Source organism: Aethina tumida, chromosome 7 (assembly GCF_024364675.1).
Source record: "Aethina tumida isolate Nest 87 chromosome 7, icAetTumi1.1, whole genome shotgun sequence".
Taxonomy (NCBI): Eukaryota; Metazoa; Arthropoda; class Insecta; order Coleoptera; family Nitidulidae; genus Aethina; species Aethina tumida.
Window position 1 is genome coordinate 12,187,902 of NC_065441.1, and position 17,620 is coordinate 12,205,521.

Consider the following 17,620-nt stretch of genomic DNA (forward strand, 5'->3'; position numbering starts at 1 on the left):
GGAACAATTGAGATTCTTGTCTGTTGTGGTGTGAAATGCCAACAGGACAATTTCTGATGATATTCTTGGCATAAATTAATTCCAGTTTGGAATAATTTAGAAATGGTCGTCGAATTGTTGGCATTAGAAATGTCATCGTTGTAAAGTTTTTGACAAAATGTCATAAAATTTTAATAAAATTAAATGTAGTATTAGTGAAATGCTGACCTGTTAATTAAACTTGAAAAATTCGAAGTTAAATTTCGTTTTAGGGTGTGGACAAAATTCTAGGGTAAGTATTTTTGATCAGTGTTTTCATTAACAGAAACATCGGTTCAGAAAGCTTCGTTCGATTATATTACTTAGTTTACAACAAAAATATAGAAGAAACTTGATATATGTTTAAGGAGTATTAAGCAAAGAAATAATATTTTATGCATTCAACAATACTTAATTCGTTTCAATCAACAGATAAATAATAGTTTTAACAAATTTTATGCAATTTTTGACCACATCCAGCCATTTCACTCTTAGTTTTACAGTTTAATTTCTAGTTTGTTCAATTATAATCATTTCAAATTGTGATATACTTATAATAAGGTTGAATAAAAAATGAAAAATGAACGAATATTTAAATTCACTTATATTTCTACATGTTTCATCCATTTAAACTGTGAAAAAAGCTTCAACTTCAGCATATAGTAAACCAGCCATAGTATGTTGAAGAAACCTTTCATCTTGTCCACCTATTTGATCATCTAGATTTTCTAGTAGAAGAACTAAATGAAACAAAAATTAATTCTATTTGTGCTTGGAAATATTTTGGCATGAATATGTTTCTTTTTTTAAATGAGATATTTGTATTATCCCAAAAAATATTAGACTCTTTGAGATGGTCTTGAGTAAACTTTGAACGCATACAAAATATCCACTTCAACTGAACTTAAGTTAGTTAAATATTATACAATTGATAATAGAGGCAATTTCAATTAACTATTTTTCATCTGTGTATACAGTTTTTATCCAGTCTTAGTCAGGGCTTTAAATGTTTGTATTTGAATAAGATATCGATTAAAAATGAAAAAATCCCCAATTCAAATTGTTGTTGAAATGTTTACTTAAATGTTTACGAAAATGACAAAAAAATTCTGCAGCTGTATCTAAGTCAGTTATTTTTCTTCCGAATGAAACACATTAGGTGTAGATGGATGCATAATATTTTCTATTTTCAAATTTCTAAGTGTTATCATCTCAATCGAACTTTATTCTGAACGCAGTTTTAAGTAAATATTATTTACTTATTTGGTTGTAATTTGCCAACCACTGTACACCTAAATTGACTGGTTGATTTGACTGTACTTACCGGTTGATGGATCTTTGAGATCGGTAATGGCGTCCACCATGTCCAGTGCCATATCACAGACCCGTGCCGCGTGATTGCCCTCCTTCTCGGGCGCCCCACTGACAACCATATATGCATCCCCGATTGTCTCCACCTGAGCCAGCCACAGATGGAATACAGACGAATTGTCACCAAGAGGTGCACACAAATAACACAGTTAACACAGTGGTGCGACATTTACAGCAACAAGAACATTGCAATTTAATCGCATGCAAAAATCACACTGAAAAAACATCTTTATTAGTAGAAAATGTATTGAACCAATTGTGTACTAATTAAATTAAATTAAGCAATATTTAGAAGCAGATTTTGGTTGATACGTTTATTGAAGTGTTGCTAGATATATATACACAGGGTGGCTAATAGGTGTAGAAAAAAATAATCACTGGTTTCAGAAAAATTAAAATTTCTTGCTATTTTGACAATCTAAAAAAGTTTTTCTTATTTTATCATATTTAACAAACCATTGATAAATTAGCAGCAGGAAATATTAATTTGATCACTTTAAATTTACACTTTCTTTTAAATGTATTTGAAAATATTCTTGTAAAAGTTAGATTTTTTTGTCCACCACAGTTCTCCATTTGGCCACCCAATATATATATATATATATATATATATATATATATATATATATATATATATATATATATATATATATGTTAAAAGTGCATGCAATTATTTGAAATAGCGAAACACAGTTTAAGTTGATTGCTCACATCACACTAAAACCTTTAATAATTGATATGATCGATTACATGGAAAGGATAAACATGCATAAATTATTTATTTGTAAAGATAATTACAATTGCAATTTGTTTATTTAAAATCCTGTATGTTTTGTTAACATTTAACATTTGTATTTGATATTTCACTACATTTTCATCTATTGAACTGAAATTGCATTGTTTGTATTTCGTTCCAATTTCATATTTATTTATAATTGGATTTCATTTCATGTGTTTTCATACCGAGTTTGTGCATGATCGAAATACAATGTTGATTTATAAAGGTAAAACCTCTGGAATAGTAAAAAATCTGTTTCATTGTTCTCTGATTCGTTGATTGAGATTTCATGAATTAATGATTAATTGTAATTTATTGAAGATAATTTCTAATTTGATTTTAATAATCAAATTAAATAGGATGTCAAACATTTACATTATAAGAAAATATTGCCTCTTATAATACATTGATCACCTTTGCAGAATATTTATTTCTTATAATGTTAACAGGATTTGGATATACTCTACATCAGAGAACATTAACATTAACTGTTTTACATATTACAAACGGTTTCAAAAACAAACAAGATAGAAGTTTACAAGTGTTTGCCATTTGTTAATTAATAGTTAAAATGCTCCAGAGAAAGTTATATATTATATCAATTAGAGAGTATATTCTTGCAAACCACCTACATGTTACGAAATTCAATATTTATTCTGTTTAAATTTATCTTGACAGAGACAATTTACACCTTGGAAATCATCAAACAAAACGTATCCTTTGTATCCGTGTTTATAGCTTGGATAGATACAGAAAATAAAATGTCGTTTTAGAAGTCAATACTCTAATGGGATTCAATCCTAACAAATACAACGTTTGATGGATCTGGTTTTTATCAAACATATTGCTCGTAAAAAAGGCGACTTTAAGGGTAAATCGAGATTGAATAGAAGTGTTTGTTTCTACATTGTGCCATTAAAACGTGCAATTCAGTTTATGTGTCTCCATATAAAGTACATTTAATTTCAAGTACACGTTTAACTCCCCATTTTAAGACACATGAAGGTTGTAAAAGAGTATTAATAACTTTTACTTGTGGACGGAAATTGAACTATTTTTTTTTATTTTATTATTATAGAAGTTATATAAATTGCAATAATTAAAATAATATATTATTTTTATAAATGGGAGTATAAATCGGGGTCTAAAAAGATAACATTTCCTAAAAATGTAATAAATTTATTCTACTTCTACGTTGTCACGAGTTGTGTGTTATCTAACAGCAAGAGATAAATAAATAAATATTAATATGTTTATTCATAAAGTAAATTTGCTGGCTTTTCTATATATAACAATAAAAGCTAGTGTCTAGGTACACTTACTTTGTACACTCTGTTTCTTTCAGTCAATTTATCGAATATTGAGTACATTGCATTCAGCATTGATACCACTTCCATAGGAGTTATTCTGCTGCATATTTCAGTGAAGGTAACAACGTCGGAAAACAAGATTGATACGCTATCGAACATCTACAAAAGAGAAAAATAAAAATAAAGAATCCAGCAATTTGTAACGCTGAAACCTAAAAACCTAAAAACTCTTAGGCTAATAGAAACGGTTAATTAAATTAAAGTGAATGCAATTGAATGCAAATTAGTTGAACTCGTGCCGTTTAGTTAATTACCTCGCATGTGTCGATTGGATTTTCGCCTTTCCGTAGTCGGTCAGCTACTTGTTTCGGTATCATCTGATAAAGCAGCTCGTCCGTCCGTCTCATTTCTTCATCCAACTTCCTCATGGACTCCTCCAACTTTTTGCTCTTCTGCTGTTCCTGATCCAAAGCCAGTTTTAGTTCCACTGATTGTTGAGTACCGGCCAACATCAGGTCTCTAAAAATAATAACGTACATTTTTTGGTTGTGCTTCACAATGATTCCATTACCTGCTGAAGTCATGCATGGAAAGGTCGTTAATGTATAAACCGGAGGTGATGAGAGAATTTAGGTCTGGCATTACTGGAGTTCCTAAGTACATCATCATCTTCCAGTTATCCATATAAACCATCTGACCTAAATCATCAAATTTACATGATTGTATCATGAGAACCTTGAATCTGAAAATCTAATTACCTTTTAATCTCAAATTTTTGTCTTCCAAATTGTCTAGTTCTTCAGTAAGAGCTACTTGTCGTTGACCATCACTGGAATGTTTGTCGTTGATAATTGGTTCTACAGTAACTAATTCAAAAATATTGTTTGTTCTATTTAAAATCTGAAAAAACATCACTTTATTATTTATTTCTTATAAGTAATCCCCGCTATAAAATTAAATAAAAAAACTTGAGTTCCGTTTAAACTACGTGGAAGAGATAACCAAGACATGAAATAAAAACAAAATCCTCCACATGCGCATAATCTTACGTATCCACGTATCCTTTAATGTAAAATATTAATGTTACAGACAGGCAATATGAAGACAAACTTTGAGCAACTTGACATAAAGATAAATGACTGGAATTTGTGAAACGATTTTGTGTCAATCTCAGATAGGAGAAAATTTCTAATAAAAGCTGTTATCAGCATAATATATCAAAGCTTTGAAGGTTAACAAATTATTTTTTTCTTCTGAAACATCTTAGGTTAAAATCAATTTGTGGATCAAGTCTCAATTATCGTAATGTATTTTTTTGATACGGAATAAGTCGTATTAACATTTATAAAAGCATATGTAGATACAATTTCTATACATGGAACCGGGTTAAGGCAGGCATTAAGTTATTATTTCGTCCCTTCTGAAAGATATATTTCTTTTATGAAAGTAAGAACTTTCTCAAAGACGGATTTTTTAGGCGAGCTCAAGGCTTTATCTTTGAAAATGTAAACAGCATGTGTTCAAAAGTATCACACTCATCTCGTTTATTTTTTATAGTAAAGTTGGGTTTTATCCATCCACTTGGAAAAAATTTAAAACATGTTATGTCTTTCAGCAAATATAATAAAGAAATTTGAATATTCATAACATACTTGTTAGTGGACTAATTGTTTTCAACAGTTTCATTATTTTGGGGTTGTGTTTAATTGTTGAATTCCGGCTACGAAAATTGTTTGATGATGTTATAAATTGTGGTTAATTATTGCTTTTAGAGGACAGCGATCTACACAACTAGGTGAAGGTTGTGACATTGATCCTAGAAGTTGGAAACCTCTCTAGTCGGCCGTTTATCATTCACCTACTCCGATTACTTCCATAAATAGTTCAGTAACTCTTGACGCAAATTCATAATTAACTCTCAAAAGATCGGGTTGGCTTCGTTTTGTTTATTTACATTTTATTTGCTTCGTTATCTAGATGAAATATTCACGTAATGTTTCAATTAAAACCCAAAGATTGTAAAGATTATAACATAATATTTAAGTAAATTAAAAACGTTTCATCTAATAAGAAATTCTTTTGTGTTATTAAAAACTTGAAGAATGGTACTTACTGAACCAAATTTAAATGCAATTAGAGGACGAACTAAATCAAACCAATTTGTTATTTTCTTCCCTACTAAATCTGGTAGAATAACCATCAAAGAATTTCCTATGCTACGTACTACCATATCGGATCTGCAACAAATTATATTTTATAAAAATAAATTTGTGTAACTTGTTCACATACCCAAAAACTATACAAAATGGAAATATTTCAAATAATACAGACGCACTAATTGGTAAATGTTTTTCCTCCCTAGTCATCGCCAAGGAGGCGAGCGTAAACGCCCTATTGTCGAAGGTTAATTGGAAAGTAACGTGCACCATGTCAAATAGCAACTCCTCTCTAACCAGTTCGATTTTCATTTCCTTGTGATAGAAATGCTTAGCCACCTGTAAAGTACAAGTACGTCAAAAAATACCTTGTGCCTATTAACAGTGAGTAAATTGAGTGAAACAACGTCGCTTTCACATTGTTACCTACCTCCCTTATTTGTCCCATTGTATAATAAACAAAACCCCGCCGTTTACTGCGATAATGAAGGGTTAATCCTTGTCTGGTTTCGTTTTCGCAAATGAAACTAGGCGCTCGCATCCTCGGATAGGAAAACTTCAGATACTCGTGGAGGTTATCTAGGCCGTTTAAAAAGTCCCTCATGTGTCTACCCAGAACTGATAATACCCGGTCGTAGCCGTATTGACTCACGAAGCCTATAAAGAACACCCCCATTTGGTCGAAGAAGTCTTTCTCACTAACATTTAGAATCTGTAACAACGATTTATTTATTATAATTGTATTATTTTACAGATAACTGCAGCAAGATGGATGATAACTTGGACGGAAAGGCCATTTCAGGTAAGATTATTTTTTTTACTTTACTTTACATATCATATTACATATATATATTATTTACACATATTATATATTAATTAATATTTCATTAATTGTCAATAAATGCAGCTTCTATCAAATCGTATCAAATTTAATTACAGTCAAAATTTCTGGAATTGTTACTTCCAAACCCAAACTGAAAACAGGAATAAAGAGCATTCACCAAACGCAGGCTATTTTGCAAAAGTACTCGGACATTCGGGTGACTAAGAGCGAAAAGAAACTAAAATTCGATTTAAATCCAAGTGAATACAAGGCTGTGGTAATTCCAATAATCAACATACATTATTACCATTTCAAATCCCATTTTGATTTTAGGTAAGATGGTGGCAGAAGCCAAGCATACAATATGCAATGGGTGTTGTTCGGGAGACTTTGGAAAAACTGATGGGTTCGAATTTGGTAAGCTGCATGGACCGAGATTACATGCTTCATTTGAAAGTCAGAATAATGGAAGATGTGGCCTATATGATGCAACGACGAATTAAAGAGAGGGAAGTGAAGGAATACCAAAGAATGAAATATTTAGTGTTGAATGGAAAGATACCATTCGAAAATGCACCAGATGAAATGTCCGAACACGTTGTCATAATATTGGAGAGACTCTGTAATGAACTGATTGAAAAGAAACGGATGTGTTACAAAATACCGAAGCCGAAAATTCCTACGTTCCTTTACTGGGACGATACTCCTGATCCACCATACAGATTGTTTATCGAGAAAGGTAACTACGACAGTTCAATTTGCGGATAAATTGTAAATTAATTTGAATTCCAGGTCATAAGTTCCGTACTAACGAGGAACCGTTGTGCAAACCGATTGAAATGTTCTTACCAAACCCCGAGGATCCAGATTCAGAAAGAGGTTATATGATGGATCCTTTGGAATATAAAAAGATCAGATTTGTGAATCCAATGGTACAAAAATTATACCAGACTGAATATTTGATGCCAATGTACGACGAAGGCGATGAAATAATGAAAGATGAATGTTCCGCTCCGGAGCAACCCAAAACAATTGAAGAATCTTGAATAAAATATTTTTTTAATTACACTGTCTGGGTAATTGAGTGTGATAAATTTTTACGGCCGGTTTGAATGGAAAAGTATATAAGCTGGAAATCCCTAAAGGGACACTTTTATAAATGAAAGCATACAATGGTTGAAAAATATGTTGTATGTAAATTTCATCTCCATATTGTATCATTTCACTCTTTTTATTTGTCACAGACACACACAATAAATGTTGGGTGTGAAAATATATTAAACATATCTTGTTGAAGAAATACCTGTACAGCTTTTTTCGATAATCTGGGAATCAAATTTTCAGGATACACCTGGTGTGTACTGAAACTGGGTTGATCTACTCCTGCGGCTCTTCTGATTTCCTCCCACTTTTCTTCTCCATACGTTTGTTTTATGTACTCCGCCATATTTTCTATTATTAACCCGTACATGTTGCATTTGTCTGCAAGAAAAAACAACTTTTATTTAAATTGTAAAAAACAATAAGGAGCAATAACCATAATTAGAAGTCATAATTGTCCTTCAATAGAAGACCATAACTTTTCTTATTACAATTTTAATCAAACTGGTCTCTTGTCAAAATAAACCATTCATACAGCTCAAAAGACAATTTTATTGTGAAGTTGTAAATGATTTACTCAATTATAGGAAAGTTCGAGTTGAAACTGCTGTCTGTAATCGACATGGCTTTGACCTACTTTTTTAGGGTTGACATTTCTTTGTTATCAGTTGAAAAAAGTCGGCAATCTCGTTACGAATCAGTATTTAAAATGGGTACAATTGAAAGATTATTTCTCTGGCATTAAAATAAAAACTGGATTTTTAATTATTAAATACTAAATCACATTTAAAATAACATATTTCCAAGTACGTGCTTTGTACGAGTTACAAGATTTTAAATATGAATTATGATTTAATTTTCTAGAAAATTAGTAGTAGCTTTAGATAAATAGTATTTAAATAAATAATATAAACTAAAGCTGTTGCGTGCAATTTCTGAACACGTTGTATGATAAATCACATTAATCTCGATTCCATATAGTTAATGTTATGGATATTGTATCCAGTGAAACATAGTAATTCATGGACTTATATCGTCCGATCTGAAAATTATGGGTCTGTCGACAGTTGTTTTGATCATTAATTTGTATGTAGTGCGTAATTTTCATTATTTCTTCTTAATTTCGAATTATGACAAATCTGAAATTTATTGGAGAAGCATTAATCTTAATTAAATTTGTGAACTGATCCAATATAACTTGCCGTCCTGTAATAATACAGATTGTAATGAGGATTAAAATATAAATGTATATGTTTATATGTATTTTGATGCAGCTGATAAATCTAGAAAAATAAATTAGCGAACTAAATGTAAATTTCCACGAAAACCTAATACTTATGTAAATAAAACATGAATAATTAATTAAATAAAGAAAGATAAGTCAGTAACAAATTAATTATTGTTTGATAGACTAAAATAATAATAATAATATATTTTATTTAATTAAAATTATGCTTTAACTATTTACGATTTTTATACAAAAATTATTTATATCGTGGTTTTATTGTTTTTTTTTTTAAATTTAAAATCTTCAATTGAAAAAAGTCAGAAAAATGAGACAAAAACAATACAAGTCGTTTAAACCAGTATTATTGTGTGATAAAGCTTGAAATGTATCTCGTATCATATAATTTAATGATGCAGTTATTTTATCGAATAAAACGCGATAATTTATGAATTTACATCCTTCGATGTAAAAATTATAGGTCCGTTGGCAGTTGTTTTGAATGTCAATTTATTTTATATCTCGTATGATATTTATTTTTTAATATTCCATCAAAATTCTGAAATATTAAATATTTGTATTTATTTGTGATGAATTTATTTTAATAAACATTCTATCACTGCAAGCATTTATTTGAGTACAAATAGTAAACTTTAGTAATCAAATTTTAAATATACATTTGTGTATGTATACTTGTACAGTACATCTTTTGTATAGTCATAACACAGCCCTTCAATGTTTAAGCTACTTTTATAATTTTAATGAAATTCTCATGAATAACTTATCAGATTATATTTATGCATGTATTTATTCTTGGAATTTAGTTAATTACGTTATGAAACACAAATTTTAATCTGATTATATGACAATGTGCATGCAGTGAAAACATTGACTATAATAATAAATTTATGTTCAATGGATTAATATGTCCCTTTTGCAAAATTTATCAACCGAAACTAAACTACATAATTCAATTTTATTCTGTACATATAAATGAGAATTATTTTGACACTACCTCATCCATAAAAATAATAAATAATTGTGGCTAACTAAAACTAAAAGAAAGTAAATGAAATTAAAAAAATAATAATAATAATTTGATTAAAAATTATAGAAATAAAATAAAAACTTGATGATTAAGAGGTGAAGCTTACCTAAACTTTAGATTTATGTTTTTGGGAATATTTAAAAACATTAGACTATGGCACCCTCGTAAATAGTATTAAGGAATAAAACTTTTCTAAAGAATTGGTCCAAAAGTAATAAATGTGTTTCTATCATGAATCTGCGCTCACTTTTAGATGTGGTTAGAGAGCCTTGAGAAGAGCCTTTAGATAAAACATCTCGACGTAGGGTAGAGAGTCGAATATGTAATTTGGGGATATTTAAAAATAACATAGGTTTTCCTGTAAGTAGTTTTAGGAGATTCAGTTATGAATTAATTAAAAATGGCACTCATGCTTAGAATGTAAGAACCCATGTCTTAGACATGTACATAATACAAAGTCAATATTTAGTAGATACATTGGAATTCTGAACATGAAAAACCGCAGGTAGTTATTTACAATAGTGCAACATAAAAAGACGTTAGCATTCATTTCCTCGCTTTGGGTACTTGATAAATTTCCCAAAGAGTAAAATTTAGCACTCCATAAAGCCAAAACACAAAAAAGAAACTAGTGTGTTCTATTTTACGAAACCGTACGTTTATTAATGGATTTCTGTAAAAGATTACCCCGAAATAGAACCAGGCGGAAATTTATTAATTTTTATTTTTATAACACTTTCGTCCATAAGTTTAAAGCAAATATTTGGTGTGAGGGTCCGCTTTTAAGCGCCGAAATTTAAGCATTGACATATGAAAAAGTGGTGAAGAAGTATTGATTGATTCCACTCAACCGCTTTGATCTAAATTACGTCTTCGTTCATGCAGAATGCTGATTGATAAAAAAAAAGTGTGTGTCAGAAATTCCGTTCAGTTTTTTGTACCGTTAATTACATGTTTCTGACAAGGCTTATCAATTTATTGTCTGTAATTGGAAACGTTTCATGATAAATGAAAGAATTAAACGTATCCAAAATGTTTTTAATAAAGTTTGTAACAAAAGGATGAAATATAATCAGGTAACTCGTTCCTTCCAGGCAAAAGAGCACGATTTTCATTCATCAACGTAAAATCAATATTTAATCTGAAACTTTTTGATTAATTATATTACTTTTATTGACATTCAAGCATTTGGTTGCCCAAATGTTTTAGATTGAAAATGGAATTCATTAAACTCACGTAAACACAATAAAACAACATTACAACCTTGTTGATATAAAAATACGTAATTGAATGTTCCATGTTGTATGTCAAATTCAGTGATTTTATGGTTAATGAAGTATGATTTATTAGCTATAAAATATTTGGGAAAGGTAATGCAGTTAGAAGCTTATTGAACTATTGATCCCATAAAAATTAATTGAATACTGTTCGTCTGCGAACGTGTCATTTATCACATGTTCTCAACAACTTTTGTTCTCACAATTGGTTATTCGGATGACTGAGAGAATGTGTGAAATTATTTTGGAAACAAGTGAAAATAACTTTCTAACTAGTTAATTAGTTTAGTGTTAAACTTTTTAAAGCACAAAACAAATTTTAAATATTTTAAATTATATTAGTTTGCATCAAAATTTATTTAAAATTGTATGCAACTGTCAACATTGACACTTATTTAATAGTAAAATTATTAGACCTTTGTACTGAGAAACTAGAGAATAACTGCAAAATGAATTAACTGTCAATAATGAAAATTGACTAAAATATACACATTTGCAAATTAAGCCTACATTACTATTGTCACTTGTCATTGTCCAAAATTGTATTCGTATTTGTCCACTTTGATAGTTTCTTCTGTTATTGAAGCTAAAAGCAATAACTAAATCAAAAAGAGTGCAAAAATATGAACAGTGTATATTTTGGCTCTGTTTAAGTAAACGGTTCGAACACCCCATTAACGGACACTAAAGTAAAATTGTAAATCTTTCCCAAACACCCTTTTTTCTTAAACAATTTATGAAAATTGAAAATAGTTAAAAAACTGTGATATAATCATCATGGGTGGTCACGTTTTATAGAATGTGCATGATTTTCATTAAGTACAACAAAAGCAAATTGAACAGACACAAAAGATATCCAATACTAACAAATGTCTTCAAATTTGATACTGAATTCAACGGTCGTCATTAACTACATCTCATTTAAGACGTGACGGGAAAAAACGGGGAATCCTTGTAACTACCACCATTCACATTGTTGTTTAATTTTGATATGTTTGTAATCTGACTCATTAATTTTCTCCTTTACTTTTGTCGGCTTTCTTCATTATCTATCTATCTAGTAGGTCCTTGACGCAACTGTGATATACCGCCGTCGTATTCCGTAATTCCTTTCTGAATAAGGAGTATATCGTATCAACTGGATGACAAAGAAATATTCCACGATACACATAAAAACACGATAATTTGCATGTGAAAGATGTCTTTATTACATTCTTTTATTAAAACTGCTTATTGTTTGGCTATTCTTGTTAACAATATTCCCTAAGACATTTTGAAGCAAAGTACTAATAACTAAGATATTTTGTTATGTCCTTGATATAATTTATTTGCATAATATTCGAATGGTGCGTGTTGAATAAAGCCCAGGCAATTTTCAACCAATATCTGAGACGTTATATAGTTTCTAAGACGATTACAATGGATTAAAGCCTTAGTCTCCTCATCCATGTCTGGAAGCAATTTTGCAACCGCATCAAAATTGTTGTATTCCCAGGAGAGAGGCATCGCTACAAAGTATACTTTTATTGTACTATGATTTACATGCAAATATTATTCCTCTCTGAGTCTTGCTGAAATGTTATTGATAAAATCAATAGTTAATAATATTGCCATAAATAATACGCTAACAAGCAATTTAAATCAAATATGCTAGAATGCTTGTGTTTGCATATTACTTGCAGAGCTTCAAGTGTTGACTTAAAAAAAAATCAACATAAATCGCACCAACAAACATTTGAAGTATAAAAAAATCATTTGTAAAAAGACGCAAAAGTTCGAAATTTTATTAATTTAACAGTGATCTGGTATTGCGATAAAACTTTTAATAAGAGATTTTCCCCATTACTTTAAAAGTTACAATGTGGCACTTTGGAAGTTGGAAAACAAAATTCCTTTACTCGTTCGTTGTAAGTATCTGTTATAAATTAATTCAAGTGTCGGTGAATTAACAAAAGGACAGTAGAATTCGTCTCTAAATGTTTTTGCGTGTAATCTGAATTTATTTAATAATCTGCTTCCTCTCCCTTTACACAAAATTAGACGTCCTTTAATAAAGGTATGGAACAGTGGGTGTCGTTTAATACGTACTAAACTCTCCAACTAGTTGTGTAAGTCTAATGTTTGGTATATATTAAATTCCCAGAAGAACAACGCCAACAGGAACAGTCATTAAAATTTGGTAAATCTTTGGATCTAAAATTATTTACACATACTGTGATACACATATAAACTTTATAATTCGGATGAAATTCTGAGGTTTTATAAAATTTAATTAACCAAATAATTTAGAGTGAACAATTATTTTAAACATAATTTTCATATATCCTCCTTCACACATATATTTAATACTTTTTCACATTTGTTACTTTGTAATTTATTATAAATTTAATTTAATTTAAATAATTTAGTACTAAAATATAATTTATTAAGTAGCAGAGTAAATAAAAGTAATAGGTTACAATTACATTTTAACAACATTAATGTTGCGCATTCGCCAAATTTTGAAAATGTATATAAACATTAAACTTCCACAATATTACAAAATTAATATGTTTTCATTATATACCAAATTAAATTAATAAGAATTAAAATATAAAATATAAAATGTAATATACTTATAATGGTAAAATTAATTTTATATAATAAAAAATATAAAATATCAAATAAAACAAGTAATTACAAACAATGAGTTTTTTAATATTACATAAACAACATTTATAATTTTGAAATCGACATAAAATATTAATTAGTTAAATGAATTTATTCAAATATATTATTTTAGTAGGTGTATTTATTATTAAATATATTTTAAATTAGGAGTTGTTAAATTTTACATTTATTTTATTTATAATAACTTAAAATTAATTAAAATTTAATTTAAATGAAATATTCATTATAATTAAATTTTATATTGTTTTTTATTTCAATTAAATTCTAAATAAAATATTAATATTTATTTTGTTATAATAATCTAATTATTATCATTTATTAGAAAGTATGTTTTATACTTATCTAATAAAGTTTTAACTATAATTTATCTTATGAAATATAACGGAAATATTATTAAAAAATAAAGAAAATGAGAAAAGAATAAATAAATAAATTAGAAAAGTTAATGTTTCACAGTATAAAGGTTTGCAAGTTCTTCAACATATGGCCAGAAAGTTTGAAACAGGAAGTTAGAAACTTTTTTTTGAATTAAACTACAATATAAAAGATTTTGCAAAAGTTGAGGTGCATGCTTTTATATGAGAAATTATTCAATGTATATTTAAACTATTTCAAACTAATTATTAATATAATAAAAGTATATTTTCAGATCAAAAAAACTTTTATTCGATTTTATGAACAATAAGCAAAAGACATACATTTGAGTTTTTTTTCCACCATTTACATTGTTGTCTCTATATCTTTGTAATTCAAGCTAATTTGTTTTAGTCTAAAAATATGACAGACATTATTAAAAAATGAAATAAATACCCATTTTATAAAAGTTTATGTTTTAAAATATAAAGTACTTCAACTCATGACTAGAAAATTTAAAAAAGTTAAAAGTTAAAAATTAGGGTGCAAAATTTTATATGAGAAAATAATACCCACAATATTCATTAATATAATAATTTTAAAAGTTTCATTAAACATATTAATATAATATAATAATTATAATTAGAGGTTTGTCGTATTTTTTTATTTAATTTTAATGAATAATAGCTCAGAAGACGGCCAATAAAAACTAATTATTAATTAATTAATTAAATGAATTTCCAATAAAATTGTGATAATCTAACGTCTAAAATAAATCAAATGAAATATATTCTTTATAAAAATAATGTTTGGTTACTTTATTTTAAAAACGTTTCGTCTGAATCGATATTTTTATAATTTCCATGCACGTTTCCAATCTCTAGCTTTCCTAGTAATGCGTTCAGATATTACAGGATACTGAAATGTGCGAGATGAGGGAAAAATATGAAATAAGTCATGTAAAGATGTGGGAACATCGCCATCAAAAACAACCCGTATCGATAACATCAAAACTTTTCAACCGAATGAAAATTTCATCAAACAATCTCAAAATTTAATAACTGTATATCATAGCTGCAATTAAACTTTTGAAACTTATATATTTTCAACTTTCTCGACTTTTTTCTCGTCGGTAATAACCACCCCAACTTTAACAATTTTCAAATTACAAGTAATCTGCGAAGTTCAAACATGCCGTATTGCATATTCCCCTTCGGAACTGGTTGATTATATGTGAAAAAGTTGTTTGCGGAGAATTCTGCCTAAGGGTGCGAAATTTATTGAAACCGAGGACCTTTAACTGGATATCAAATGTTTATTACATTTATTTGTATAAATTAGACCCGAATATCCAGGTATACGTTTCATTGATTGGCACATGGAAATCAGCGTTAAGTTATGTTTTTAATGCGTTACGTTTATTATGACTGTTGATGGTTGTGTAATCGGATTCCTATATAATCATCAATTAATTAATAATTGTCGTTAAGCCGGACTATAATTAGCAGCTCCTTTTGTGAATCAAAATTGCGAGTACGTGTCCTTATTGACGCAAATCTCTCCGCTAATCAGTCATTTCGTTCATCAATTATACACGCTTAAATTAGAATGGGCAATATTTGAATTTGATTTATTAGTTTACAACCTTGTACAAATAAAATATAGTCGGTTTATTGTTGTGGGGTTTCATTCAGAAGTGTTTATGTTTCCGCCCATTCAGTAATATTGTTTTCTTTATGAACGCAATTATCTTATCAATCTATGTTTAGAAATCTGTTAAAGAATGTGTTAATTGCATTGCAGTAATTATTTGTTAAATCTCATTGTATGCTGTGAACTGCATACAATTAAGTAAGCTTTGAAATTTAATTACCTTTGTACCGAGCGAGGAAAGTTTAATTATGTTTCAAATTTCAAATTAATTAATTGCGAACCTTCCAATTAATATCAGAAGTAAAGTAATGTGCAATGTCATTAAAAATAGCTTATCCGTTAGTAGTTATTTATTGTCAAATTAGAAAATACCTTATTTAATATAAAGTAACATTTTTACTTTACTTTTTTCAATATTAGATTATTCAATATTTAGGTCAATGTGTGTATGCTGAACAAGAAAATCAAATTAATTTGTCTTCATCTTAGCCATTCTTCTAGAAATGGGAGGAAAGTTTGTTTTTTTTTTTGGTTTACATATAACTTGAGGTCGCATCAAGATTAGAAAGGTGAGTAATTTATGAATCCAACTGTATCCAATTTGTTTCATTCGGAGGGAAAATAACTGAGTTACAGTTGTAGAGAGTTCAGATTTCATGCAAATTTTAACCATTTTCGTCACTTTTGCCATATGAATACTTTTTTTCAAGTGATAGGTTAGTAAATTACAAACATTTCAAGCACTGGTAAACCAAGATTAGATAAGAAATGAAAATGTAATGAGAGAGAGAGGAAAATAATGAATATTTATGTGTACTTCTAAATTTATTTATATTACACTCATTTGAACTGTATAAAGACTTTCTTTTAACTTCAAATTTTATGATTTCTATCAGTCAGATCTCGTACAAGAAACCTCTGAAAGCTCACCTTCATATGTTCGTTGATGAAACTTTGATATATTCGTTCTAGTCCAATCATGTGTAGGAACAACCTTTTACGTCATATATCGCTTTGATCACCTAGATTTTTTGTGAGAAAGAAATAAATTTTAATTGACTTATTTGAATTTTGAAATTACAATATTTTGTTCCGAATACTCTTAGAATTAAATAGCATTAAATTAATTCTTATCTTAAGATATTTGTACTATCGAGTAAAAATATTAAAACTTGAGGCATTGCAATTACAAGTGGTTGAAATTTGAAGTTACATCCAATGACTTCCTTCCGTCAGTTAGGAATTATATACCGTTGGATGCGTAATTTAATCACCTTTCTAACGAAGTATTACTCATCTCAATCGACCTTACCATTAATTCTGAACGTCGTTTTAAGTAAACTGGCAAATTGATGGACACAAATTTGCCATTATCTAGGTCCCAAATATAAAAAAAAATTGATCTTCGTGTTCAAATTTGTATCCCAGAGTAATGTTTATGAACATCAAAAAAGTAATTTATATTAGTTTAATTAAATAAAATAAATTATAGGGATTTAGATCGACACATTTTATATTGAATTTTTCATACAAATGAAATTTATTGTTTTTCCCGCTCGTTTGTTTATGTTAATTAAAAAACTTATTATCTCGACTCTTAATTTTCTCGTGACAATAATGATAAATCAAAGTCTTAATGGTAGAGCTGAATGTAACGAGGCGGGACGCTTTAATGACGACTATACAAGAACTCCCGGTGAAATTTTCCACTTTTTATATTTTATTTCATGTTAATATTTCACGAAAGTGAACCTTTTCCCTTTTTTTTGTATTTAATTTTGTAGAATTTAATACTTTGCACTTTTGTGGACTTTTTTTTTGTTAGGGAATGTCGAA

At 28.7% G+C, this 17,620-nt stretch overlaps 2 protein-coding genes across 2 annotated transcripts in view; one reads left to right on the forward strand and one right to left on the reverse strand.

The window, feature by feature from the left end:
- LOC109595013 (soluble guanylate cyclase 88E) overlaps window positions 1-17,620 on the reverse strand; it is a 38,095-nt gene that overhangs the window by 2,616 nt on the left and 17,859 nt on the right. The window contains exons 2-10 of the mRNA XM_049970015.1: window positions 7,760-7,938; window positions 6,064-6,345; window positions 5,767-5,972; window positions 5,591-5,714; window positions 4,236-4,377; window positions 4,049-4,175; window positions 3,792-3,996; window positions 3,490-3,636; window positions 1,343-1,475 (exon numbers count right to left, since the gene is read on the reverse strand). Coding sequence (XP_049825972.1) covers window positions 1,343-1,475; window positions 3,490-3,636; window positions 3,792-3,996; window positions 4,049-4,175; window positions 4,236-4,377; window positions 5,591-5,714; window positions 5,767-5,972; window positions 6,064-6,345; window positions 7,760-7,927 — 1,534 coding nt within the window. The 5' untranslated portion in view covers window positions 7,928-7,938. The remainder of the gene's footprint in view (window positions 1-1,342; window positions 1,476-3,489; window positions 3,637-3,791; window positions 3,997-4,048; window positions 4,176-4,235; window positions 4,378-5,590; window positions 5,715-5,766; window positions 5,973-6,063; window positions 6,346-7,759; window positions 7,939-17,620) is intronic.
- LOC109595012 (uncharacterized) lies at window positions 132-7,524 on the forward strand. The gene is made up of 5 exons (XM_020010286.2): window positions 132-271; window positions 6,388-6,435; window positions 6,573-6,733; window positions 6,790-7,195; window positions 7,249-7,524. The coding sequence occupies exons 2-5, from the start codon at window positions 6,402-6,404 to the stop codon at window positions 7,500-7,502; spliced, it is 855 nt and encodes a 284-aa protein (XP_019865845.1). The 5' UTR covers window positions 132-271; window positions 6,388-6,401; the 3' UTR covers window positions 7,503-7,524.